At 48.4% G+C, this 27,247-nt stretch overlaps 1 protein-coding gene across 1 annotated transcript; it reads right to left on the bottom strand.

The window, feature by feature from the left end:
* Window positions 1–27,205, bottom strand: LOC139052016 (uncharacterized). Its single transcript, XM_070529086.1, has 5 exons — window positions 26,845–27,205; window positions 24,004–24,203; window positions 4,260–4,390; window positions 2,605–2,802; window positions 1–196 (listed from the first exon to the last, which is right to left on the bottom strand). Exons 3-5 carry the CDS (start codon window positions 4,374–4,376, stop codon window positions 191–193), a joined length of 321 nt encoding a protein of 106 aa, XP_070385187.1. The 5' UTR covers window positions 4,377–4,390; window positions 24,004–24,203; window positions 26,845–27,205; the 3' UTR covers window positions 1–190.
* Window positions 27,206–27,247: the final 42 nt, after the last annotated feature.

Raw genomic sequence — 27,247 nt, 5'->3', positions numbered from 1 at the left:
GATGGATGCGAAACTTTAATACTAAAATAAACAGAAACAAAACATTTACAGCATGGCCTAAACATCAGCCTTTACAACATCATGCGAATCGCGTTTCCGCGTAGCCGTGGCTGCCCTGCGCAGAGACCGTCGGAGGAATCCCGTCGGGAGTTTCTTCTCAGGACCCTTGTGTGGAGCCTGTGATCCCTCTTTATGACTGAGAAAAAAAAAAGGACAATTAGTACGGCATTAATCAGGAAACTGCACGCCTGAAAAGGCGTAACAAAAAAAAACGAGTATTTAAAGAGACCGAACCAGCGACAGCGCGGCTTGCCTATGATGCTGGAGGCTACGAACACGCCAAAGGCATGAGTACTGGGGCCATTCGCACCATTGCGTCGTTTGGCAGGCAGTTAAGGCCTTTCTAGGCTCACGGTGAAGCTTGTGTCATCACGCGATATGAAGCCAGATTAAAGAGTGAAAAATGACTGATAGTGACAGTGAATGATAAAGTTATAACAGATTGGTAAAGGCTAATGATTACTAGTAATGACTCATAATTACTACTAATTACTTGTATTGACTCCGATATGACCACTATGTGTAATCACGGCTTGTAATGACGAGAATTGATTAGAAATGACTAGAAATGCTTAGTAGTGAGCAGCAATGAGTAAAAGAAAGAGAAAGATAGGAAACAAAGTAAGAGTTGAATGACAATGGGAGGAAGAGTCGGCTTTCACTGTTCACCTCTTACGAGAGAGGTTAAGGGACCCTGTAATTTTTTTAACCTGCATCCGTATGATAGTGGGCACTCATCACTCGCGATCAATTTAGTTGACGGGTGACCACCGAATCACTTCGAAGACGGGAAAGGAGGTCTGGTTGGCGTGCTAAAGACCTGCAGTGTAGGTGTGATGTCGCTGCTCACGCCGCACGTCTCAAAATATTTGTTTGCCTCGGTGACTGAAGATACTGGTACATGAGATACCGAATGTTCCTACTCACTATTATGCATGGTAGAAACCCAACGCACACAGAAAGAAGGTGTTCATTTTGTAGCTTAAAAAAAAAAAAAGATAGATCGGAAGGCAGCAGAGCGAGCACGGGGACTGAAAAAATGCCTGCAACTACAAAATGCCTTCACAAATTGTACCCAGCCGCCTACAACGTACAAGACATTACAATAAGCCATCTATAATACAGGGTGTTTCAGTGAACGCTTTCAAAATTTTAGGGGTTCCCTGTGGCAGATAGCTCAATTCTAGTTTATGAGCCGGTCTGCTCAATGCGACGGACACGACTTGCACAAAAAAAAATTGAAATGCAAAATTATAATTAAAAAGAATTCACCAATAAAATATCATGGGGTTTTACGTTCCAAAACCGCTTTCTGATTATGAGGCACGCCGTAGTGGAGGGCTCCGGAAATTTCGACCACCTGGGGTGCTTTAACGTGCACCTAAATCTAAGTACACGGGCGTTTTCGCATTTCGCCCCCATCGAAATGCGGCCGCCGTGGCCGGGATTCGATCCCGCGACCTCGTGCTCAGCAGCCCAACACCATAGCCACTGAGCAACCACGGCGGGTAATTTCAGTATCGTAACACGTGTGTTAATCTCAAGTAGTGTCTTTGTTGCTCGCTTTTTGGCTTCGTACTTCTTGATATGTTTAACTGGTGTCTTCAAACCTTGTCATGTTCAAATGCTGCAGTATTTGCAATCACATCTATAGACATACATATAGATACATACATACAATTTCGTTGAGAGTTAGCGCTCGTCCTGTCTGCTGCTAGTCTCGGTATGTGTCACTTCACGCTACAATTCAAATCATGCCTCCGAAATTCACTACTTGCCATAAGTGACGTGAAAAGGTCCCTAATAGGGAGAGGGACCGTGATACAAACGTATTCTCGAACTGCGAGTGAGCTTTGGTACGGTTTGTGTTCACAGAGCAGTCAAGAAACGCTGTTCACCGTTTCCTTTGTTAAAGTAGTTTTAAAGCTAAGCTTTTTAAAGTGAAGCTGCGTTTGTGCCAGCTGATGCCTTGCTGACAATACAGCAACTTCAACTACCCACTATATATGGATGTTGGCATGTGCAAATGGGCATGGGAGCATTCTTGGAAAATCCCGCAGAATGTACGTGATACCGGGTAAACAGGTGCCCGAATACACAACGAGAACAAGACGCAAGAAAGGAAGTCGGCAACAAAAGCACCGTAGTGCAGAGAAAAGGAAAGGTTAAGTGAACGAAATGAGACCACATCATGCATTGTGTAACGAACGGTGAACTGCATAGAAGTAATGGCATTTCAGTAAACATACAATATCCATTCACAAATTGACCTATTTGAACAGACTCCCGGGATCCTGCATATGTTTTTATTAACTTATACAAACTTTTTTTTCGACCAGGTAGCCTCACTGAGCATATTCGCAATGTCGAAGGAAGAGCGACATCGATGGGAACGGAAAAAGGTCAAGGCGCGAGAGCTACTGCACAATTCAGAGACCAAAAGCCGCGATAATTGCGTAGAGAAGGAGTCGACTTGAATTAGCGGCCTGCAGGTGCATACCGTGGTGGGCTCTTAGTTCGGATACATTTGATGCAAAGACTCACCTTATAGGTGGCTGTCCCACGAGAAGTTGGTGGTCGCGGTTTCCGCAGCGAGTACAGCGGCGGCGGCGGCGTGGCAAGCCCCACCCCCGAGAACGTCATGTCGCAGTGCGATGAGCCGGACAATAGAGACGGACTGCGCGGTGATTGCTTGACTTCTTCCCAGGGCAGAGCCGTGGGTACCCTGCAGGGCTGTTCGCGCTGTGGAGGTGCAAGAACATCAAAGCGGCCACTCTGCTTGCGACTTTGAGCTATAAGAACAAGCCGACACATCGTAGTTGCCACGTATTATCGTAGATACCGATGGTGTTTTCAGAAGATACGTATGAAGTTACAAAAAGAAAATAAAACCTATTTTTTCCGATATTTAAATCGCCTATCAGTTTTTTTTTTCTTATATTTCAAAATTTATACTCATACACCCATAGTTCCTTTACAATTCTAGTGCCCCAACGATTACAGAAATGACGTTCAGCAACAGGCAGCAAGTACTCTCCACATGTCCAGCTTTAGCAATACTGGAAACGATCACGAAAACTTAGGAAAACGTCCCTCAGTTCTTGCGATACAATCGATAGCTGGAGTCTCAGTTCGTTGGTATAGTGTTGTTGGCAATGGAGCACGCCGAGCTAGTTTAGCAGAGGGTTGTTTACCTCCTTCAGAACATCTACCACCGCCCCCTCTTCTCAGATGGGTGGAGCTACAGAATGGAATCTCTGCCATATCAGTCGCTTTTGTAGGCAGCTAATAATTAAAAGCTAACTGAACTTAGAGCTCACGGTAATGAGCTTGCAGCACACACACTAATTCCACCATCAAAGTGAAACGAAAAAGGCAGCGAAGGGAACGCGTCTGCATCAACAAGGTGTCGAGTCACGAGTAAATGATTGAAAGCCAAGGGTACTACGAACACTAAGAAAAAAAAAACTATTGTGCAGCGTGCAAATGCAGCAGGTAGTCGAGTGCTATACAACGAAAGCGCGAGTGTTCGGCACCAATGTGGTATTCAAATACCCGAATGCTGGTTACACGGACGCGCCAGAAATAAACAATTACGTTGTCTGCAGACATCTGCTCGCAAGGGTAGATCACTTAGTTTTGAGAACTCGTCTATTTCTCGCGGTACTCGCGAACAGCATCACCGTCGAAAATGTTTTCAAAACATCCTCAAGAATGAAACTTCTTCATGAGGAACGGCCATACTTGTGAAGCGCCCATTTGTGGCTACGTGGATACAAAAAAAAAAGAGAAAGAAATCGAAAGTAATTAGTATTACACTCAGCGAGAACTTTCCATAGCACCTGTTCAAACTGTTACTCGAAGTAGCTCATGGAAGGCACACGGAGCCAGTATAGACCACCTTGAAATCAAATAGAATGCGCGAAAATGTATACTAAAACATTTTCACAAACGCACTGTTTGCATGGGCCAGCGTTAACATACCCGGCAGACATTTTGTCTTTTGAATGAGACTTCACGGATAAGAGTATACCATCCGTAATGCACTCATAATTGAACCAGGCTGAAGGTGGAACTACAACCATTGCACATAGCGGTCTATGCTATAGATAGCGATGACTTGTGATTATAAATGCAGCTATAAATGTAAGTATAAAAGGTGATCGATGCTCGAGTACACGCTACTGATGCGCACGTACCCTAATCCGCTGCACATACTCCCAAAGACGCAACTTCTCAGCTCTTGTGATCGTCTTTCCCCGACGTTCTGCGAGCTTGTCAATGTCGTTGAAGGAAAAGTCCAGAAGCTCCTCCATGCAGACTTTCTCCTCTGCGGACAAGCAATGAACACAGTTGGAGTACGAGTGATTTTTATTTTGATTACATAACCTCATATGCCTAAGAGCCATTGTGTAGGGGGGGGGGGGGGCAAATACAAAAGTCTATACAAAGTAGGTTAACAATAGAAGAATATGACGGCAAGTACAGCAAACCCTGTCCAGAACGCTATAGAGCAAAGAAGGGGCCATATGACAACGGCTGCCTTGTTACAGGTATAATCATGCGATTTATGATTGTACCCGAATTAAGATTGTTGCAGCGTGTCCAAGCCGTGTCGCATTCATCGGGGGCACGTTAAAGATGGTCAAATTATTCAGTAGTCCCCTATTACGGCGTGCCTCAATCAAAACGTGGTTTCGGCACCGAAATTTGGAACAGAATTGTACCAGCGTGTACCGGGCGTCCCAACTAACCTGGACCAAGCTTGTTAAAAAAACGAAGAGCGCCAGAGAAGTACCAACTGCATAATAGCGGTAGCTGCGTGTACTTAGCAGTATTTTTCTCATCACTACATATTGTTTTTATTTGGCCAACTTTCATTATTGCTTGAATCTCAATTATAACGTTGTAGATCGCCTCAAATAACCTCGGATGCAAACATTTCTTAAGTGCTAAAATTTGCCTTCTCGTCTTTGCCGATAAACAACGAAACTGCGCGAAATACGAGAAAATTTGACTCCAGTCCACGCCGTGAAAGTGGTTGACCAGCGAAGCTGTGGTACCACCCGAGTCGATAGACCAATGTGACGTATCCTTGAATTGGGTCCTGCCGAGCCTGAGCACGCCGCCGTTGTGCATATTGATGTTGCTGTTCCTTTCGACACTCATAGTATTCGCGCTGCTCTTCAAGCGTCGTAACTGTGCGTGGCTTTTCCATAGCGCTATATCACAACAAATGAAATTGGTTGCTCGGTGGGCTCTTTCACATATGAAAGTGTAGTGACGTCGCTCCCTGGTTCGTATGCTACAGTTACCTCTTCCCGGCAACGGCAGCTTATGCACCCGTAATCGTTACGGGGAGAAGCTTGGGGCGAACAGTATACGCGCAGGTGAGCTTTCTGGATATTTTTTTTTTGAATGCGACAGCATATGTTCCATGAAGAAGAAAATGCGGCGAGCGCCCGGCGTTAACATCCGATGATTCCGAAACCCACTTGACCAAGTGATGACGTCATGTTCCTAGCGCTGGACCTGCTGCGGTTCGCACTGCGAGATCCCACGGTGAATTAAAGTTAGAACAAATTCGAGTAAGGCGACTGAAGATGGAGCAAAGCGAATGAAGGTGAAGTAATGTGGACGGAGGGCGGTAAAACTCGTAGAAAAGTTCAGTAGCTTTGAAGAACACGTGAAATGCATGACGTCACGCATCATAGACGTAACCAATTATTTAGAGAGATCATTTATTGAATCATTCAATGTACCCTACAGGCTCGGAGGAACATAGGGTAGGGGGGGGGGGGGTTACAGAAAAATGGCAGTAATTAAGGCAAAAAAGGAAACAAATCAATTTGTACATTGTGGTTTGTCATGATGCTTTCGCATTCAAATCGTGCAAGGATATTTAAGCGACTCGCTTTTAACAGCGGAGCTGTTTCAGCTCGATCTCGAACCAGTCCGGACCGAACCAGTCCGAACCAGGCCAATAATGGGAAATAAGGACACATTGTTACAGTTAGTAAAAAAACCCGATTGAATAAATATAATCATGTCCAGCCGCCATCTTGTGACGATAAGTTCAGAACTACCGCACCCCGCGACTTCGGCAATACTAGTCAGAACTTTGCCTCTGAGGGTACATCGGAAAGACTTACTAAGGCACTCAACCTTCTAGATTTTCAGTATATGCGGCCCGGGATCTACTACGTTCGCAAGCTATGATCCGCCACGACTGACTCAGAACGAGCGCCTCAGGTGCGAGACAGTCTGTCCGACACAGCAGTCGCCAAATCGGGCGTCAGTGCCCGCTGCTTCACGTATTTTACCGCGCCGGCCAGCCAGCGTCCGAGCGTAAACAAACTCGAGTCCACTCCGCAATGCCCGAACGCCTAGGGACAAATGCCTACAACACGCGCTAAAGAAACCTCCTCCGTTGTGCCTAGGCAGAATCATATTCCAGGTGGTGGTGGTGGTAATAACTTTCTTTCAACAGAACGGATTTGGTTGACTTTAATGGGCTTCCAGGGTGCGTGAGGTGGCCGTCCGATCAGTTCCACCTGTTATGGTCACGAGGCCCTGTCTGTCGGTGACTTCCAAAGCCTAGATGACGACCTGCAGTTGAACCGCCGGGTCCAAGCTGGACACCACATCCTCCCACTCTTGCTCGTTAGAGAGTTGCCATTCTCTTTTTGGTTTTAGATTGCCGCAACCGAATAAAATGTGTTTTAAATCTGCCTTTGTGACCCCGCAGAGCTTACATTCGGGTGTGTAGACTCCTGGGTTGGCCTTGGAGTATATATAGGGGTTGGGGAAGGTGTTAGTTTGTAGCTTCCGCCAGGCCACTTGATGTTTATTAAGGCTTTTGTCCGGCGGCGGGAGCGTCCTTCTGTTTCTGTAATATAATGTTATCTCGTGGTAGGTGCATGGTCAAGGTCTCTCTGGCTGACCTCAGGACCGGCTCGCCCACTGCCCGTTTGACGAAACCTCGTACTAAGTTGTGGGTCGCCTCGTTCCCAGGATGCGACGCATGGGCCGGAACCGATATGATTCTAATGGGTATGGCGTTGAAATTTCGCGGTTTCAGGATTTGTTCCCGGGTTTGTGGACCCTCCCTTTTGCAAAGTTTCGAACGACTGTCTTCCAGTCGCTAAAAATCGTGTTGGCTTCAGTGCTTAGAATGGCTAGGGCGATGGCCGCTTCCTCCGCCTCGTGTGCCTTCTTGCTCCGCACAGAGGCGGCTGAGATTGGTTTTAGGTCCATGCCCACGACGCCTATCGAAAATACATCGTGATCACAGAGCTTTGCAACGTCCGTACAGACTGCCTCCTTTGTGGTTTGAATAATGCCTGTGGAGGGCTTTGGCTCTTGCCTTCCTCCTTTCTGCATGGTGCACGTTTTTCGGGATTAAATCTATTCTCAGATACTTGTATATGTCTAGGCATTTGCACGGCATCCGTCCCCATGCATTCTTGCCTGATATCCAAGGTCCTTAGAACGTGTCTTCCCGTGGGTGTTTTTGTTAGTCTGCAATACTGCGCCATTCTGTGCGCCTCGCCTAGCTCGGGAGGCGTGTTGCGTATGCCTAACATTAGCAGCCTTTCTGTTTATGCACACTTAGGGGATGAAGGGCTGCCTTCTATGATTGTCTTATGAGGCATTCAACCTTTTCTTTTCCGCTGCCTGAAGTTTGAAATAGGGGAGAGAATGTACTATACGGCTGAGCACGAAAGCCTGCACTAGCCTCCTCAAATCAGTCTCTTTCATTCCCCGGTGTTTGTAAGCGATTCGTCTTATGAGCCTGATGGTTTGTCCAACGCATGCGACTGGTTTGCTTAGTGTAGTTGTGTTTTTCCCGTTGTTTTGAATGCATTCCCAGGATTCTCAAGGTGTGTACTTCTGAAACTTTTGTACCATCAACCCTAACATCCAATTGTGCCGGGGGATCGTTTTTCTTAGGTCTGTGTGTGATAACTAGGAGTTCGGATTTTTGTGGGGAGCACGTTAGTCCAACTCTCCTGGCGTATCCGGTCACTATATTCGCTCTCATCTGTAGCGTACTCTCGATATCACCTTCGTTTTCCCTGACTTTCCAGAGGGTGATGTCTGCGCAGAGCGCCTAGGATAAGTTTGGTATAGCTGCAAGAAGCTTGGCCATGGGTATGAGGGTTATGTTGAAAAGAAAGGGTGACAGAGCTGACCCCTGCGGTGTGCCTTTGCTTCCTAATTGTAGTGCATTCCTGATGCTTCCGAATGTTATTTGAGCTGTTCTGTCGGTTACAAAAGCCTTGATATATGACTATATTCTCTCCTCTACGTTAAACCGGAGAGGGCATTCATGATGGCATTGTGGGTGCATTATCGAAGGCTTTGGTGACGTCCAGTGCCATTATTGCGTTAGTGTTGGTGTTATTCGGTGTGTTTATTACCTCTGCCGAAAGCCTGAGCATTATATCTTGCGTAGACAGGTTGGGCCGAAAGCCTATCATCGTGTGCGGAAAGAGATTGTGCTTGTCCATGTGGTCTTGTAATCTGTGCTCCAATAGCTTCCCTAAGCATGTTAGGGATATGGGTCTGAGGTTGCTTAGTGCGAGTTTCTTGCCTGGCTTGGGTATGAGAGTTACCATGGCGTGTTTCCACGTCTCTGGTAGCCACCCATACTTCCAGCACTTCTTAAAGTACTCCGCGATCCCTTGAATAGAGTCCTCGTCTAGATTTCTTAGTATTTTGTTCATCACCCCATCGGCTCCTGGAGCGGAGGATGTTCTAAGTTTCTGCATGGCCGCCTTTACCTCTGCTACCGTTATGTTTTCAGGGTTGTGGTTGCCGCTGTAGTTGGGAAGCGTCAGGTTTTTCGCTGTGCATAGGTATCGGTTCTGCAATTCCGTGATTATTTCTTCTTCATTAAGTTGGCTTGCATGACTTATGCGTGCTACATCCCTCTGGTGAGCGGCTCTGCTATTTTCTGGGTCTAAAAGCTGTCTCAGAAGATGCCATGTGTCTTTGAGTCCCAATTTTCCGCTCATTTGTTCACATGTTTGTCCCCATTGTTGTTTTACGAAGTTTTGAGAATGACCATCGATTTCTCTTTCTAGTTTGGCTATTCTAATTCTAAGTTTTCTGCTGTGTTTTGTTTCATCCATCTTTTTGTAAGCTATTATATGCCTGCCACATGTGTAATTATCTGCTATCAGCGGCGTTGTTTTCGGCTGCTATCTCTACCGTCTTGGTGGTGTGCTCTGCGTCTTTCAAGAGTTTGTGAATCCATTCATTTAGGTTTTCAATCTTGCCATCTGCGTTACACCCGTCTCCTTTCTCCGAATTTATCCCTGTCTACCACTCGTGTCACCCTTCTTGAGCGTAGTGCTGGGTATAGTGGTCGCTATAATGTAATGGTCGCTCCCTAGGTTTTCGTTCGTGTTGTGACATTGTGCGTCTACTATGTTTTTGCATAGGGTCAGGTCATGTGTTGGCTTGCACACTGTTCCCCATCCTAGCTGGCACCAGCGGATCTGTCAGGAGCGTGTATCCTTCATCCTGAACATGTTTCCAGAGGCTAGTTCCTTTCTTAAATTTGTTCTGTAACCCCATGCCATGTGTTGTGCGTTCATATCTCCGACTACTATTAGGGGATTCGTTTTACTGATTTTTATGGCTTCGTTCATGGCTTTTATTATGGGGGAGGATTCGGCCTTGGGGATTCTATATAAGTTTAGAATGAAGAGCGGGGCCTCGCTTCTTTTTAGCGGTATGACCTCTATCAGGAGGCAGTCTGCCCCATTCGATTGAATCTCATGCTCTATTGCCGTTAGATTTCTATGGACCAAGAAGCCCGTGAGCGATTTTTCTTCCTTGCCGTTTTCATATGTTTTATAATCCCGAACCTTGTAGGGCTATGACATCGGGCACTTTCTCTTTTTCAAGGTTTTGAATGTGGAGCTCTAGGTTCTCCCGCCTTCCGCGGAAGCTCCTACAGTTCCATTGCAATATTGTTATCTCCGTCTGGCCTTTCCCCATGATTGGCTTTAGGGAGGGAGATGGATTGCGCTGTGGTGGTGGCCATGGGTCCTGGGGCCGGAAAGAGTTTGCCCATCACCTTAACCAGTCGCTTGTCATGTTTCTGTACTAGCTCGTTTGTAGCGTTTGCTGCGTTTGTAAGGACTCTTACTTGTTCTGCCAAAGTTTTATGTTGTTCCCTGGTCTCGTTTCTGATAGCTGTGACTCGTGCTTCCATGTTTGCTTCAATATTGTTTTGCCTTTTCTCAATTTTATCTAACCTCGTTGCCACTGTTTTTAATAGACTCATTACTTCCTCGTGATTCCGTTTTTCTTGATTATCCGAGTCTTCCATCAACCTCTTTTTTGGCGGTGGCCCTCTTGCACGTGAGGGTGCCCTCCAGGATGCGCTTGACGGGGGGGGGGGGGGGGAGGAGGGATGCCCTCCGCGGTTCCTGTGTTAAGATCTCGGGTTGTTGAGCAATATGTGTTTTACTTTATTGATGCTGTTGCCTTAGTGCCTTCATTAGTTCCTGAATGATTCTTTCCTGTTTTTGTATGATTGCCCTAAGTTCCTTAATTTCATTACTCTCGTGGGAGGATTGCGGTGTCCCGCTCACCTGATGTGGTGCTCCTTCCCGCCAGGCGTTCGGTAGCGCCGGGTAGGACTCCGAGCGCTCTCGTTTTTCCTCGGTCGTTATCCTGGGCTCGGTTTCTCGATCTGCTTCTGCCTCGCTGTCGCTGCTGCTGTTTCGGGTGCGCAGGTTGCGCTCCCTGTCCCTCCGGTGACCGAAATTCCACTTGAGGCTTGCCATTGCGTTTCTTGTTTCCCTTGGCGGGCAGTCTCGTATTTGATCTTGCATTGGTTGGATCCCGTGAAATGTTCTCCCTTGCACAGGATGCACCTCGGCGTGCACGTCGACTCGTCTTGGATTGGATGCTAATCGCCGCACCTGTAGCAGAGATTTCTTCATTCTTTCGGACACGTCCGAGCGATGTCTCGGTCTTCTACAGTTGTAGCATGCTTCAACTTTGGGTCTGAAGAGGTAGCAGTTGCGGATTCCTACGCCGAATCGAATGGAGCCCGGTACTCTCCTGGTGCTTGCGAAAGTGATGAGCAAGGCTTTTGATGATTTTCCCATCCTTCTTGCATCCACAATCTCTAGCTGTGGGTTGACTTTAACGATGTCGTCTATTATGTCGGCGTGGCTTTGGTCTTCTTGAACGTGATACGCAATCCCCTTTATGCTGTTGTCCGGTGCCGCTACGTAGGCACGCGTCGAATACACTTGGTCTAGGATTTTGATATGTTCTACTTCCGCGTATTTTCCTGCGCGTTCCATCGAAGGGGTGCTCACGGTAAAGGAGTTGTTAAAAAGATTGATCCTTACTTGGCCGTGTTGTTTGATTTCCCCAAAGTTCACTCCGATGTCCAGGCACAGGGCGAACAGTAGTGTAGTTTCCGTGTGGTCTCGGAGCCAAAGTCCGCCTCTCGGCCGGTGTACGATCTTGTAGTCGCTCTCTGGCAGACGCGGGAGCGGCTTCTTTTTATATGGGTGGCGCCTTATCGATGGGCTCACCTCACTGGTCTGGACGGCCTTGCTGGTGGCGTCCGTGGGTGTCATAGCTTAGCTATATCCTGTTGGGCATTGGCCTCCCCATGCTTGAGGCGAGCTCGATCATTGACTGTGATGGCAGCCTGTATCCATAGGCTTCGGTCTTCACATTCCTCCGGAGATATTTCTCCGTCTACGGCGTACTCGATCGCAACAGCGTCGGTGACGGCTCGAGGGGCCGGCGGCGACGCCGATAGCGCCCCTAATCGCGCTAGGCCTGAAGTAGGCCCAGCTCTACTAGTTGCGGCCGGTGAATGAAAGTGCCCCTGAAGGGGCAAAAAGGGGTCTTGCGGGCCTCGAAAAGCAGCGGCAGTGTTCCAGGCACTCTGTGACCTTGTGGGAGCAGGTCCGGGTCTGCCGGTACAGATAGTCGCTCGGAAAAGACCAAGAACTCGGTAGCCCATACGGAGCACATCCGCACGACTCAACACGCCAAGCGTTCCATATTCAAGGGCAAAAGCCATCAAAAGCCCCCAAATTTTCTCTTGCACCCGCCGTTACTCGCGCCTGCACAGAAACGGCTGGCGATCCCTCAAATGAACGTCTCGTGAGCGCGCGTCGCGGCGCAGGTATTTGGGTGAGGAGGCGCACAGTGGGGGATTGGCTGCGCCTAAGGATGACGTATGCTCTGACGTGCACCTGCACTCCTAGTTGAGACGCGGCGTGCGCCGAAGGGATCAGTGTCCGATCCACCGATAAGATGGGCAGACTCAACGTTACTAGACTAGCAGTATAGTAACGTTGGGGCAGACCTACAGGTGCTCTCTCCCGAAGGAGAGAAGCCACGGCCAAGGAAAGGAGTTAGAGGCAACTAATACCCCTGTCACACGGACGCGGCTAAAGTCCGTTTGACTCCCTTCAACCAAGGAGGTCTTTATCTCTAGGGAGATGCGCGCCGTGTCGCACGGCAGTCCTTTAGCAAAGGAAGTTTAAGGAAGTTCCTAGCGAAAGGAGATGGAAGAACTCCCTTGTAGACTGAAGGGAGTACTTTTGTTTCCAGTGTGCTTCAATTTCGAGTCGAATCACCCTCATTTTTATTAATTTTCCCTTTTAACAGCAATTATAACTGTTTTATTGCATATAATATAGTATTTGAGCACTGACAAAGATATTTTAGTTGAGCAGCTGCATTCGACTCTCGAACCGGGCATTCTCGGAATGGCTTTTGCGTTTGCCCTGACGGCGCCATATAGTGTTGTTTTGGTCAACGCGATTTTGTAAGAAAAGACAAGTAACCAAAACTTTTTAGCAATATATAACATGTTTCTTTCATGACTGCGTACGAGGTGAGCAGCGCCTCATGGGCCCCAACGGCAGCTTTCAAAAGTTCGCTTATAGGCCGTGTGACACGGAGCTAACTCCTTTGAGGTGAAACTCCCTTGCGGTCCTTTAAGGGAAGGAAGTGTGAAGGAGATCCGAGTTGCCCGTGTGACACGGGTATAAAACCCCTTAAACTTCGTAAAGTAGCGACACTCCTCCACCCCCTTCATTCCTCCTCGTTCTCTCTTTCACGCTGCCTCCGCGACCGTGGCGCCACCTACACTGCTTGAGCGTAGCAACGGCGCCAACATGCGCTCCTCGCCACTCCGTAGACGCTTCTCGAGCAAAAATGGCGCTGAAGCAAGGCTCGAGGGCCCACGTGATGCTATTAGGCCAATAGCGACGCCATGGCGGCCTCGGCCAGAGCAGGCGAGGAGGAGGAGGCGGCATTCTTCAAAGCGTGGCACTACTTCACGAAGATTAAGTGGTTTTAGGAGGCAACCACTGAGAGGCCTCGCAGGGCTCGCGGAGGTGAAGCGATGAGCAGGTGTTTTTGTGCGGCGCGCCGTTTCGAAAGATGGAATCCACTCGTCCCTAGCTCCAGTGGGAGCTTGCACAAGAATTCGGTCAAGGAATCGGTGGCCACGCCCGCCTCCTCCGCCGCCACTGCTTGCGCAGCATATCCGCGTCTCCTGCTGCCTCACCGACACAGTTGCTTGCAGACCTCGCAACCTACCGCTGCCACCACCTTCAACATTCACGTCCGTCACCCTGTATGTCCGCCAAATGTACGTACTTCGCAGCGAGTGCTCTTCGATTTGTCGTCCCGGATTGGCGCAAAACTGTCCGAGTTGCTGCGCACACCAACGCTCTTTGGAAATTTGTACCGTTTCCTTGACCGTCACTACCACGAGATAGTGCAATATCGGGCCGCGGCGCGAGCAGCGGCGGAGCAGCAGGCTTTAAGCACTCCGCATACGTGGGCCGATCCTGAAGATACTGCGATTCCCGGGCCGAACCGCGGCCGAGGTGCAGTTCGCCATTAAGGGCTCTACGTGCAGCTGCGCTGGTCATCCTTCACAGAGTGGAAGGGTACAGATTTTTTTTTCTGCGCCCACAGGCCGGCGGCGCCACTGGCGTGCAGAACACGGCGCGCGCCTCCCGCTGTGATTGGTCGAGTTTTTGGATCCAAGTTCCGCTGTGAAAAAGAAAAAAAAACGCGATGGGGCGCTTGCGCGACTGCTATTGTGCTGTGCTCGTGTGTAATGGGTGAATAAGCCCGACCACAGCCCGACTGTGGTCACGGGGAAGTGACTGGGCGATACGCTGGTTGTGGGCCTCGGGGCCTTCGGCTCATGTCGCATAATAGAGGAAAAGCATGCCACTGACCGAGCGCTGACGATGCGATAAAGCGTCCAAGACTGCGAAACAGAAGGACACGGCTTTTTATTCAAGTGCAACGAAGGAAAGGGCGGAGCTCGTGAGAACTATGGAAGGCGACTACCGCTACAGGAATGTGCGCGTTGGGTAAAAATGACTTGAGAAGTTCCTACGTCGGGTGAAATCATCCAAACGCGAGAGCGTAAATTTGCACAGTGAAACTGTGGTCGTGCTTGCTCGTCGATTGCACTCAGCGAAACAGCAGATGCGCAAGCACCGCATCACGTGGTTTTTGTGTATTTCGCAGGTCTTTGTTTGGCGAAAACCAGGTAACTTTTAGCACAAACAAAGTACCTCAATCCCAGGTTAATTAAGGCGCTCTGCAAATTTACAATTGGCGAAATGAAGACAAATAATTAGTGATAAAACAATAGTTGTAAAGAACACACGACTACCGCTAATATGCAGTTGGTACGATAACCCAGAGATCGTTTTTTTCTTTTTTTTTTAAAGTCATGGTCTAATTTAGCTGGGACACTCGGTATACACCTTGTGCTGAAGCTTTCCGCAGTTGGCAGTCGCACCAGAACAGAGCCTAGCGAACGGGTGGGGACAAAATGGAAAGGATGCGTTAGACGCCTTTAACACCTGCGATCGCATTTCACAAGGCTATCGAGAACGTGCGTTCCAGAAGGCAGACTACACAATTCGTACCGCGCATACAATCTGATTACTCAAAGTTTGCTCAGTTCAGTTTTATTCCTTAAAGGCCCCCATTTCAGGGGGTGTTACATAAGGGGTGGAATTACATTTGTAGTGAGGAAAACAAACAGCGATGGTGATATAACATTGAAGGTGATCTGTTACACGTTCTTGAAAAGCAGGTGTTGAAACGATGGCGACGATGTCATGGGGTACGCCGTTCCAGTACGTGACTGCTCGAAGAAATAACGAAGCTGAAAACGTAGTAGTACGGGATCGTGGGCGGGAAACTTGAAGGGGATGACTGGTGCGGTGAGATATGCGTGATGCGGCGGCGATATACGGTGCTTGATTGAGAGGAGAATAAAAGAATTTGTGATAAAGGGTGAGGCTAGCAATGTGACGACGAAAAGAGAGGGGTGACAGTCCGGATGTAGCTTTCGAGGATGAAACACTGACGTCATATGAGTATGAGGAATGAGTATGAGGAATGCAAGAACATAACTTGCTAGAACATAACCAACGATAATATGCAAGTTTCAATGATGCAGGCGCGTCTCGCGCTGAGCGGTAACATGAATTTGTTAGAGGGGGAAATACAATCACCGAGAAAAGGATAAAGAAGTACACGTGCCAATATGCGCAATAATATGCTACGCCATTCGCATCGCTCGCTCTGCCAGGGTTATCTGCGTAGTCCTGTTTGCTAAAACGCGGCGCATTAATAAATGTAGAAGATAGGGAATCGGCGATGCGCTGTCAAATTTTAATGGGAAGCATTCTTCCAGTGCAGCCACTGCATAACGGGCGAGCCTATCACCGTTCTATTGAGCCGATCGCGGTGACAGTGCAATCTGAAATTATGTGCCACAGGAGCAACTATATATGGGTATGTGCCACTGGGTTTAAGTTTGCGATTTTATCGAATCATTGGAAATATTCCGTATTATATTCCGTATTATTCAGACAACAGTTCTCCACAAATCATGAGTGTTTCGAAATATGTAAACATCAGTCACAAGAAAAAAAAAGGGGGGGGGGGATTTATTAGCACACGCGAGGTGTAAAAGAGGCAGAGGCGACGATCGCGAATACATGAAGCTGCGCGGCCTCGCTAGATCGTGGCGATGGGACCTCGCAGAATACAAAGGCACGGCGCTAGCACTCGTGAAGCGAACAGCGCAGCAGACGGCAATCAACCTGGTAGAACCTTTGGTCGATTGCAAGGAGTGCCGTCGATCTTGCTGATAAATGCCGTGCCGTTGACCGGTGTGTGGATGCGCGCGCGCGAGTGTGTAGGTGTGTACCACGACGGGCCTACAAAAACGAGGCGACAACACACAGTGCCAGGAATTAAGTTGTTAGGCATCGCTGGACATGTCTCATTTTACCGTGTCGTGATCGCGGTGCGCCAGTCATGGACTATAGTGAGAAAGGATTTTATCGATTAGGTAGAAACGCATTGCAATTGCCATTTCTCTGCATTGCTAAGCTGACAAAGTGCAAATGAAGGCAAGCATTGCAAAGAAACGGCAAAACGTCGATAACCCGCGAGAGCGGAGAACGTGAAAGCAACCGGAGAAATCCGCGAAGCTTGACTATGCTTGAGCGCTGTACGAGACGGCGCAACGTCGACAGAAAGCTACGCGTAAATAAAGGCAGTGCTATGCACGGGACTTGATCCGCCCGGGAAGCTCGGTGGCTATGCTTTTCTGCAGCTGGAAACGAGGTCGTGGATTCGATTACCAGCCGCATCCCGATGGGGCGGAGTGAAAGAATGCTCGTGCCGAGGGCGCACGTTAAAAAACCAAGATTAGGAGGGGGAAAAAAATGGAATCCTGAGCTTGCGAGCGAGCGCGGAGAAGCTTGTGCAGTGCAGTGTGCCGACGAGAGTAATTTGCTTTGGTGGAGAGCGCTAAGAATGCAGTTCGGTACGCGGTCGTAGATGCCATAAATTTCGTCCCCATACGTGCTGTCGTGAAGCTTACGTCGGGGCAATGAGTGGTTTGCACTGTACCATGCGACGTACAGCAGAACACTGTATTCTTAGGCTTCACTTGATGCACATTGTAATTTTGAAGTTAGGGTATTTACCAAGTGCTTCTACAGGTAGAGTGCCGATTACGACACAATTCAATAATTACTCGTATGTTACCGGAACATGCGAAAGCATTATGTTCGCTTGACGGGAAGATGGCACGAAAACTCTACAAGCCAGCAGCAGTCTTTTCGTGACTCCCACTTGCTTTGCTATCTCCGCCTTGTACTATGCCCCCGAAAGCTGCGCACTTTTCTATGAGAGATGCCGTCTTAAAAGGCTCCGAATCAATATTGGCACCGAGCGGATCTTTGCTGAAAGCCTAAACCTTAATTTGCTAGTGTTCTTCCGTACATGCGGCCGCCGAATTTAGCAAGCCCCAGCATATCCACTTCGCCGGCCGTTTAGCTCTCTTTTTCTCTCATATTAAGCTCGTCGTGAGGGTATAATATTAGGCCCGAAAGGGTAAGAAAAGTCACACTCAGCTCGTTTACTCGCCCGGGTAATCAAAAGACAACCCCTACAATTTGCTTGCCTTCCGTAATTTCGACCCGGTAGCAAGGACAAGACGGCACGCTATTGTGGAAAGCCTGTTGTTACGCTTACCTCTCAGCACCTCGATCTCATTCTCGTCGAGAGAATCGAAACCATTATGAACCGTGATCAACCGTGCTCCGGCGGTGGCTATGTTTGGCGCGGCGGCGCAGCCCGTACCTTTCAAGCTATCTGCGAAAGCGGCAGAGTGCGGCATGTGCTGGGAGCTCCGTAGTAGTAGTAGTGATTTTCAAAAAGAAATAAAGAGAAAAGTGCAATGCCGTAACTGTCTCTCAAAGGAGGGCACCTCAACAGCACTGCACAGGGTAAGGGGAGTGGGGAGAAAAAGATTAGAGAGAGAATGAAGGAGAGCAGTAAAAAAAAAAACAAGAAGGTTAAAGAAGAAGCAATGCAAGGCTTACAGCCGCGCTCTCAGCTGTGTTTCGCAGCAAAAGTCAAGGAGGGCAGGAAGCACTCTTTGGACGATAGAGGCGTGCGCTGCGGGAAAGAGAAGAGCCGCCTCCGTGTCGCAAGGCAGTCCCACGCGACGATACGACGCACAAAGCACAGTGCGCTCAACATCGAAGGATGGGCAGCGTAGCAGGAGGTGCTCGAGAGTCTCTTCTTCGCCGCATTCCGCACATGCGGGGCTGCCAGTTCCGTGCAGTCTGTGCAAACGGGAGGCCGGGCTGCAGCAGCCGACGCGTAGCCGCAGGAGGAAAGAGCGGTCCCAGCGGGAGAGGCCGGCGCGGGGGAGGAGGCGAAGGGGCATCCCCGCAGCAACATGTGCGTCAGGATGATGCGCGCGGAGGGTGCGAAGTATGGTCGCCTTGGCAACGTCGAACCGAGTGACAGAGGCGGCGAGGGGGAAGCGAGTCGCGAGAGCTTCCTTCGCACGAGAGCTCCGTGAGCGCTGTGTCATAGAGAAAGACGGGGCTTGCCGCGCCCGGCTTATTGACGCAGTAAGCGAAAACCGGCTCGGCCGTGTGACGCAATTGCGCGTGTAGTACATGCGTGTACTACGTCGTAGCGCCTAAGACAGACAAGTTTTCCCACATTCTGTGGCCCCCAACATTATTGTAACTAAAGTCGTTATATTTGGGGTAGTTTAGAAGCACGGTTGCCGCGCCCGGCTAATTGACGCAGTTAGCGAAAAGCAGCTCGGCAGTGTGCCGCAGTTAGTTTCGCGTGTACTGAATCTTACTGGTAGAAGTTCGTGACGCATTCTCTGACCCGAAAAAGTATTGTAATTTATTTGGTAACTTTTTGAGATACCTTGAGGCTTGCTCGCCGCGCCTGGGGTTGTGAAGCTGTTAGCAAAAAAGCAAGCCGGCCATAGTGCGTGTACTGAATTTTAGTGGGACAAGTTTGTGACGCATTTTATAGCCCTGCAACAACATATATCATATTTCGGTACTCACGCTTCTCGAAAACGTGACGAGCGATTGCCGAGAGTGATAACACGGGAGTGTTGCATGCGCCGGCAGGACGCGTAAAAGATAACACGGAGGAGCTCAAGAACATGACATTTATGTATTCTGAGCGATTGAAAACAGGCTTTGCACCCACGAGTCTCACTTGAGCGCGATTAGAAGGCATTCTGCGAGCGTGTAACATGGTCTGGCTGAGCCTGTGTTGTAGCCACCTTTGTGTACTTGGCGTACAATCGTGTCGACTGAGGCCAAGTTGTTTTGGAAACGCGCAGTCACCCGTGTATTTGTGCAGTTAAAGCGCAGGAAATAATGCCCGGAAAAGGAGGGGTGCTTGAAAGGCGGATGTTCAGATTTTATGGCATTGTTTGGGAGGAGTCTTTGCTGCGAAATGTACCTAAAAGTGAATTTATCTGTAATGCCGCTCATTCACCACGTACGCACGTTTCGCCTCTACACGCAATACTCCTGTTAGGTCAATATACCGAAATTATACATGCTTGTAATTTACTTTCTTTCAGCTGATGGAATCCGGTGGAGCATCGTACGGCAACGACTGCTGCTTACTTGGTGCCACAACTTTGGATGAATGCAGAAGCCTGGAACGAGCATTTATATAGAGCAAAATAAACATTTCATCATTTCAGAAGGCGTCTTTCGTTTTCTTTATGAAATCGCAGCCGACAGATTCGGCGCAGTCTTGTAAAGGCCAATCGCAATCATTTCTACTTAATAATGAAACGATTCCACGCCAAGGCCACGCGGGGTTCAGCAGAAGCGAAAAAAAAAAAATGAATGCCGCGCCTAGCAGCGGAGCTGGCGCGGCGTGTACCAACTGGTGTTCAAAACGCGCGTGCCCAAAACCGAAACCGGAAAAAGTCAACAACATCCGCTTGGTGCGCTACAGTCAATTCGGCCGCTGGGTTCTATGGGAGTGTCCGCTCTTGTTGAAATTTCATTCTCTATGGCTGTGTTCTCGCCGATTCGTTGGCGTTGAAGAGAGAGGCAGCACGTAAGTCAATTCGCTCGTTGCGGCGGGCGGTATGTTGAAAGCGATCGTCTTACGGGAGGGACGGAGAGACGGTTTTTCCGTTGAGTAAGGATAGAAATGCGTACGCATTTAAAGCCATCAGATTTCAGTGTGCCCTTAATATCTACGAATTCGTAAGCGCCATTGAAGACGAGCTGTTGCCTAGAGGACGTGTTCGAATAGGTCTCCTTTTGCAGCTACGCAGTGCTGAGTCAGCTTTACCACATCTTCAGTGGCTTTCTTGATGGCCGACGCCAGCATCCTAAGGCAGACATCCGTTATCCTTGCCTTGAGCTCTCCTGACGTCCGTCTCAATTTTTAACATAACCCCGAAGAAAGAAATCGAGTGGAGTGAGGTCAGGTGACCTAGCCGGCCAATTTACAGGCCTGTGCCTTCGAATCTATTGCGCATGAAAAGTCGCATTCAGCCAGTTTCGTGCTTGCCTGCTGCTGTGTGCTGGTGCCCCACTTTGCTGATACCACAGAAGTGGAAGACGTGACAGCTGGACTTCGCTGAGAAACTCATCCACCACTCCTTGACGGATTTCGTCCACATAACGCTGTCCAGTCAGTGTGTGAGCGAAGAAGCCGGGACCAACTACAGCACCGGCGTAAATTCCGTACCACACATTGAGCAACCACTATAGTACTGGTGCCGAGTCTGCTTTACCCAGAGTGGATTGAAGTCATTCCGCTAGCCTGCATTATGCAAGTTTATCCAGCCGTTTCCACGAAAATTGCCTTCATCTGTGTACATGATGTTGCTCAAAAAAGTCCGGTGACTCATCAGGCTTTTGTGAGGACCCAGTTAAATAAATCTAGATGATTTTGCAGCTCCTTATCTTCCGAGCATTGATGCTGGCTTAGGTGCTACGAGTGAAAGACCGAGTGATTTAGAATCCTCCAAACTGATGACTTGGGAATTGGTACCTGGGCGGCCACGTTCCGCACGCTAGCGTGAGGGTTTGAGGCCATGAATACTACAACATCTGTGCGTAGGCTAGGACTCAAAGATGGAGTCCTCCGCCGCTGTTTCTGGAAGCTGCCGGTTTGTCTCAGGTTTTCATAATTTCTTACAATAGTGGTTGGGTTTGGTCTACCGCAACACTTCCATTACTGATATATATTTGCAGCCAGGCACGTATCCAGTATATTTTTGCGGGGAAGGGCGCCCAACCCAAGGTAATTCTTATGCAATAGAGGGGAGGTGTACCTTTACTAGTACAACTGTGAATAATTTCCCACCATTCGCCATAAAGACGCGCAAACCCACAAAAGAGAAATGAAATAAGGTATATCTCACAGGTATGCCTGTCAGATACACCTCTCCTGTATACTTGACAAACAAGAAACCACATCAAATGGACTCGCGCAGGAAGATAACGACCAAGAACAAGTGAACGAGCGAAAGTATAAAATGAAGATTTCTACTAGCGTTTTTTGAATTAGCTCTGGAATCATTATAGAGGAATATATATTAACGGAACAATCACAGTTCTTTTGGTTCTTGTGTTTACTGCTCTACCAAGTTCATTGCGAACACCGACTCGTATTGTTATTGAGGCACATATCCTTCATGTGCATTCACACGCCATTGATAAAAGACTCTGCCGAAGGGGTGACTGAAGTCTGCAGGTTTTTTGCAGGGTCAAAAAAATCACGCAATACAATTTGAAGTGTGATGAACATCATCAACTTATTTATTCTCCAGGCAAAATTTATAAATAACTTAAGAAAAAATGTTTAATTGGCTACCTCCATCTCTTTCAAAAATATAATAAATTTTGTCCTGTGTGTATATTTAAAAATATTGTATATGTGCATGGTATTTACAGTGGAAATTTAAAACAATGCTGAAGTGAGAAAATACGGATGAGGTAGGCGCTGCTAGCACTTGTAATGCCCTTGTCCTCCTATTGTCGGGATTTTCAGAAAGAAAGGGAAAGTATGAATTAAAAGCCGTGCACAACCGCGCCAACAATAATGCAGTACGTAAACTATTAGCCACAGCGAAATCTTAGGTGAAAAGCTAGAGCCAAGTCAAAAGAAACATCAAATGATTTGGGTTCCATAACTCTGGCAATGGCATTTTTTAGGTGCTCTTTGGCGTCTCCGGGGAGGGGGAGGGCTCTGCCCCTCCGGAAAACGCCAGAGGGGACTCGGGCCCCGGAGCCTCCCCCTCCCGTAAACGGCGCCTATGCGTCCAATTATTTGTCTTTTCACACAGCCAAGCTGACTGCGCGTCGCTAATGTCTCTGGAACATGGGCTCGCCGAAAAACGCGAAATCGAAGGAGTTATGTGCAGCGCCAGCCTGAGCATGTGAAACGTAAGCGCGCAGCGGACCGTAAGCAAAACTCGGCGGTGCTCCGCCCGATGGCAGCTCATGCACAGTCGAGCCGGCCGAATCGTGTATTCCGCGCTCGTTCAAATCACGTGCGCGTGCTTTCCGAAACAATAATAATAATATATGGGGTTTTACGTGCCAAAACCACTTTCTGATTATGAGGCACGCCGTAGTGGGGGACTCCGGAAATTTTGACCACCTGGGGTTCTTTAACGTGCACCTAAATCTAAGTACACGGGTGTTTTCGCATTTCGCCCCCATCGAAATGCGGCCGCCGTGGCCGGGATTCGATCCCGCGACCTCGTGCTCAGCAGCCTAACACCATAGCCACTGAGCAACCACGGCGGGTTTCCGAAACAAACGCGGTGCATCAAACCAGGCGTGTGTGGCGAAAGTGTGAAACGCCTCACCTCTGCCATCGGTGGCTCTTCTGACTCGTACTTTGGGCGTAGCTATCGACCAAATGTTAGCGTGACGTCTCTGGTGCCAGAAATGTGTGACCCCGCGATACCAGAAGTTAGCGGCATGTTTGGTGTAATCCTAAATTGAAAAAAGAAAGCCGCGTAACCACGATGAAGCGTAATTTCGCTTATGAAGCTAGGCCTCAATCATTATAGACGGTTTTCTTTTTTAATTATGGTTTTCAAGTAGCCTATAGAGTGAGTTCTGTCTCACTCTAGCTCAAGGCTCTGTCTCTTCGAGTTTTTTTCGACTTCAGGGGGGAGGGTCTTGGGAAGAGAGGACCACAATTTAGCCTGTCGCTACAAATAGGCATGTTTTAGAGATTATTTTGATAAGAAGAACGGAATATATGTTGAGTATCATCAAACATTCGTGACTTCTATCCCGCGAAGCTAAGATGTGTTTGTTGACGTTATTTGGCAAGCGAGAGAATGAAATCTATCTAATAATTATTTATGTATTGGTCTCTCCAGTCGTATTACACGTGTAGTTGTCTTGAGTTTACATCGTCTTTATGTGTTTGAAATAAGGTCCCCTTAAGTGTGATTGCTATATTGACCTGGCATGCGCTCTAGCACATTAACGTTCGCGCAATGCTTATTTTAAGGGCTCATTATCGCTTTGGCAGCAGATAAGTAGAGAGATTTCTGTGGACACCATAAATGCGAAAAATCTCTTTTTTTCTTTAAAGAATAGATAAGGTACATTGCAGGCAACAACCCGCTGCCGAGATAACAGGCCAGAACACATGCTTCTAGAGTAAGAAAGATTGTGCTTAAATATATATGAAACGTTGTTAAGGCTTCAAAAATACGCCTTTAGTTACGATGCACGCAAGCGCAATTAGCAAACAATTATAGAGAAAGCGCTTCATTTGCTCTAATTAGAGGAATGGAATGGCTCAGCTCACCGATCCCACTGAGTGCGGATTGTCCAACTCTCACCATTCCGACAAGCAAGAAAATGAGTGAAATTACGGAGGTTTCCACCCTACAGAATGGAGTGGGAATGGAATGGAGGGCCCTGCTCCAATCAACTTTGCAGCCACGACGGGTCAACCACTTGCGAGAACAGCATGCAAGATCTTCGAACGCCATAAGTAAAGCTTCACTTCAAACGTCACGGGAGAAATGACATGCACAAACGGACGACTTACGCTGCCCTTGTGCTTCTTTCTCCTTTGTCGTCGCTGACCCGGTTTTCTGGCCCCGTCGACCTTGGCTCTCCTGGGACGGGGCCCGAGGTGGCCGAAGGATCCAGAGGGAGACGGGGAACAAGCAGCGTCCACCTTCCTCCGCGGTGGCCTTATCGTCGCCCTCTCAGCCGCTAGCGCTGCCGACGAGACTTCTTCACTTCCTTTCGCCATCCATGCGCACACAGAGACATCAGAAGGTTAGAAAAAAAAGAAAAGAAAAAAGAAAGGCGGGGAGAAAATTGGTTACGAGAAATGTTCGCCGAAAAGGGCCCCGTGACGATCTAGTTTGCACACACCGTAGAGCTTTAAACAGCAGAATAAAACGCCTTATGACCGATCGCATTTTTGTGTCATTAAGTGGTGTCACATCTCGACTAATGAGATACGCTGTCACTTAACTGAACCAGCAGTGAACAGCACGTAGATTCCTGACTGGCTGAAAGAATTAACGATATACGGTCTGCGAGAGACGCCGCCCTGGAAGGCTCGAGATTCTTTAACGTTCACCATTGCAATGCGTTGCACCCGCGGCCGAGAAACGACTCTACGACCTCGCGCACAGGAGCAAAAGCTGCAAAGAAATCCCTAGGGGTCCACTGGTAATGAGGAGCGAAGAGCCTGCGTTGTTTCTTTTTTTATTATTATTTTTATTTTCTAGCATCGTGCTGCATTCAGATGGATACCAGCTCTCCCTTTCGAGAGTCGTCGAGGATGCCGGGTTAGTTCGGACTAAAAATCGAGCCAGCGGTTCCACGTGGTCATGCATTAGCAGCAGGACTGTACGTATTATTCACCTGTTCGGTTCGCACAAAACAGCACACACAAGTGTTTGGTCGCACAAACACTAGTGCGAACACCATGAGTGCACTACGAGAGAGTGTGTGTAGCGCGTTATGGGAACCTCCGGATAATATATATATATATGCATATATTTGCGGGTATATAAGGTGGTCTATACTTTTCCGACTTACTGAACGTCGAAAATTCGGTGGCAGTGTTTTCAGTTACAGGCGCGGTAAAAGCCGCTTATAGAACAGTGCTGACTATCAGTAAACCGATACTTATAATTGGACATAGCCTATACTTACCTAAACTCTGCAGTCATCACCGTCATCATCTTATTAATGTTAACTGCAGGACGAAGGCCTCTCTCATCGATCTTCAATTAGCCCTGTCTGAAGTATGAAGCGAGCGAGATAGGAGCTCGATAAGGATACCGGCTTCATGCATGGCCGATGGTGAGGCACAGACAGTGTCGTCATTGACGGCCGTCGGCTAAACGCGTGACATTCGCGCTGTTCGGCAGTTTTTGTTTTCGGGGTGAATTTTCCCGGAATTTCAGAACGCTGTAGAAATTGGGCAGCGCCAACATTTTTGGATATCAGGAAACGTTTATGAACATTCTCTGACAAGTGGCTTCAAATCTTGCGTTAGGACCAATCGTGGCTCTTTCGGATAAAAAGTTAATATAATGTGCATAATTACTTGTCTAATTACGATTTTCAGTGATTTTAATATGTACTACTTTACGGTAAAAGCAATCCTGAAAAAATTGTTTCGTTATCGCATCTTCCCTATTTTTATGTAATTGGGAACGCATTTCTAAAACGCCCTGTTATAGGGCACCATGTGATCATATTTAGTTATTTACGGCTAGTTATAAAGCGTAAGTTTATTCCATAGTTATTTTATTGCAATGGCCCGACCGTATTCCACTTTCTTTTGCGGAAGCAAATAAATGTGTCGATGGCGGCGTACTTTTCATGAAAATATTTTTCTGTCTTCGTTTTCGAAGAGAATGGCAGTGAAAAATAAGGAACTCTATATAGCACGACCATGGCTAACTACAGCGTCGCAACGTCACAACCAGTTGCTCTCTGGAATGTCGTTGTCTAACTGGCAACACGGATCCTGACAATGGCTTCAAGAAATTGTCAGTTATTGTTGCGGGCTACTCTTGGGGCAACCGAACTTTTCCTGGACCCTCTCTCGGCGGTTGTCTTTAGAAAAATTAACGCTCGCCCACCGTGAGGGAAGTAGATAGCCAGCTGTCTTGACAAGGCTTGCGGTTTACCTGAATGACTTATCAAGAGGGCGGCGGGCTTTGGATCGTGACGGACGGAAGTCACGCAAGGTTACATGACTTGCAATGTAGGAGACGTGCACCGACGCTCAAGGCGATCATCATTTTTCCGAATTCAAGCTTTCAATGTGCTTCCGGTCTCCGTACTTGGCAGCGCGCTGCATGCCATTTCTCGTTTGCGTCGGAGTCACAGTCGCTCTATATATTGGTGACGACAACGGGGTGTTTGTTCCACGTACACCGTATCATAATCATAATAAAGGTGGGTGGGATAAACCTGCATCGTGATCGCATGACGGGATTTTTTTTTTTTGCCGTGGAAGTTATTTATTATATAGCGTGGATTGTAACTATGGTGCACTTAGTGCACCATTGTTGCAGTCAGCACTTAGTGGTCCCTCAGCCTCGCTACACCAGAGACTATGGGATGTATACCGTCGACTTGAGAAATTGTACGTCACTGTGCAGCCACGACCGAAGCGGACTCAGCTTGTCTTGTAGCAGCGGCACTCTCATTCTATTGGCACTGTCCTACTTTCAAAGAGTGAAAACCTTACAAAATATAAGAAGGGTCTATATGTAGCCTCACAGCAGCCCAGTGTGCCAGCCACCGCGGAGCACCGCAAGAAGTTCGTAACACCGGCGCAGCTATAGAGCTCGGTTGCGGACGACGATGGGGTGCCCTTTTGTTTGTGGCACAGGTGGGTCCAATCGCTTACCTTAGTCGCGCCGTGAAAGGCTTACGGGATCGGAACCGCGCGGTTCGTCGTGGGGAGCTTCGGCTGGAGGCGGCCTGTTCGCGGGCCGCTGCGCCGCACGAGCCGTGACGTCTGCGGCCTTCTGCTTCGTCGGGTCCTCGTGTGGCTCGACAGACGCCGGCGCCTCGCGCGGCGTGCCCGTCTCCGTCACACCGGGGTAGTCGTCCACGACATTCGCGTGGCGCTGGGGCGCCTCGACCGAGGCGAGCGCTTTCGGCTGGTCGCTTTTGCTGCTCAGGGAGGAGATGCCTGGGGACGACTTGGCCGATTTGCGAGCCTTGCCGCTTGTAGCCGACCTCAGATCAGGTGCCGATGGTTCGATTTCTTGGGGGGGGGGGGGGGGGGGAGGTTATTGTCGATGGCG

Source organism: Dermacentor albipictus, unplaced genomic scaffold (genome assembly GCF_038994185.2).
Source record: "Dermacentor albipictus isolate Rhodes 1998 colony unplaced genomic scaffold, USDA_Dalb.pri_finalv2 scaffold_17, whole genome shotgun sequence".
Lineage (NCBI taxonomy): Eukaryota > Metazoa > Arthropoda > Arachnida > Ixodida > Ixodidae > Dermacentor > Dermacentor albipictus.
Note: the sequence above shows the minus strand (reverse complement) of the source record. Positions and strands in the feature narration are given on the sequence as shown.

Bases quoted from the DNA above. Each gene is read 5' to 3' on its own strand.
- LOC139052016 (XM_070529086.1), bottom strand. From the start codon at position 4,376: ATGGAGGAGCTTCTGGACTTTTCCTTCAACGACATTGACAAGCTCGCA. The intron at 2,803-4,259 runs GTACGTGCGCAT...GCACCTCCACAG, and splicing joins AGTATGTGCAGCGGATTAGG to CGCGAACAGCCCTGCAGGGT.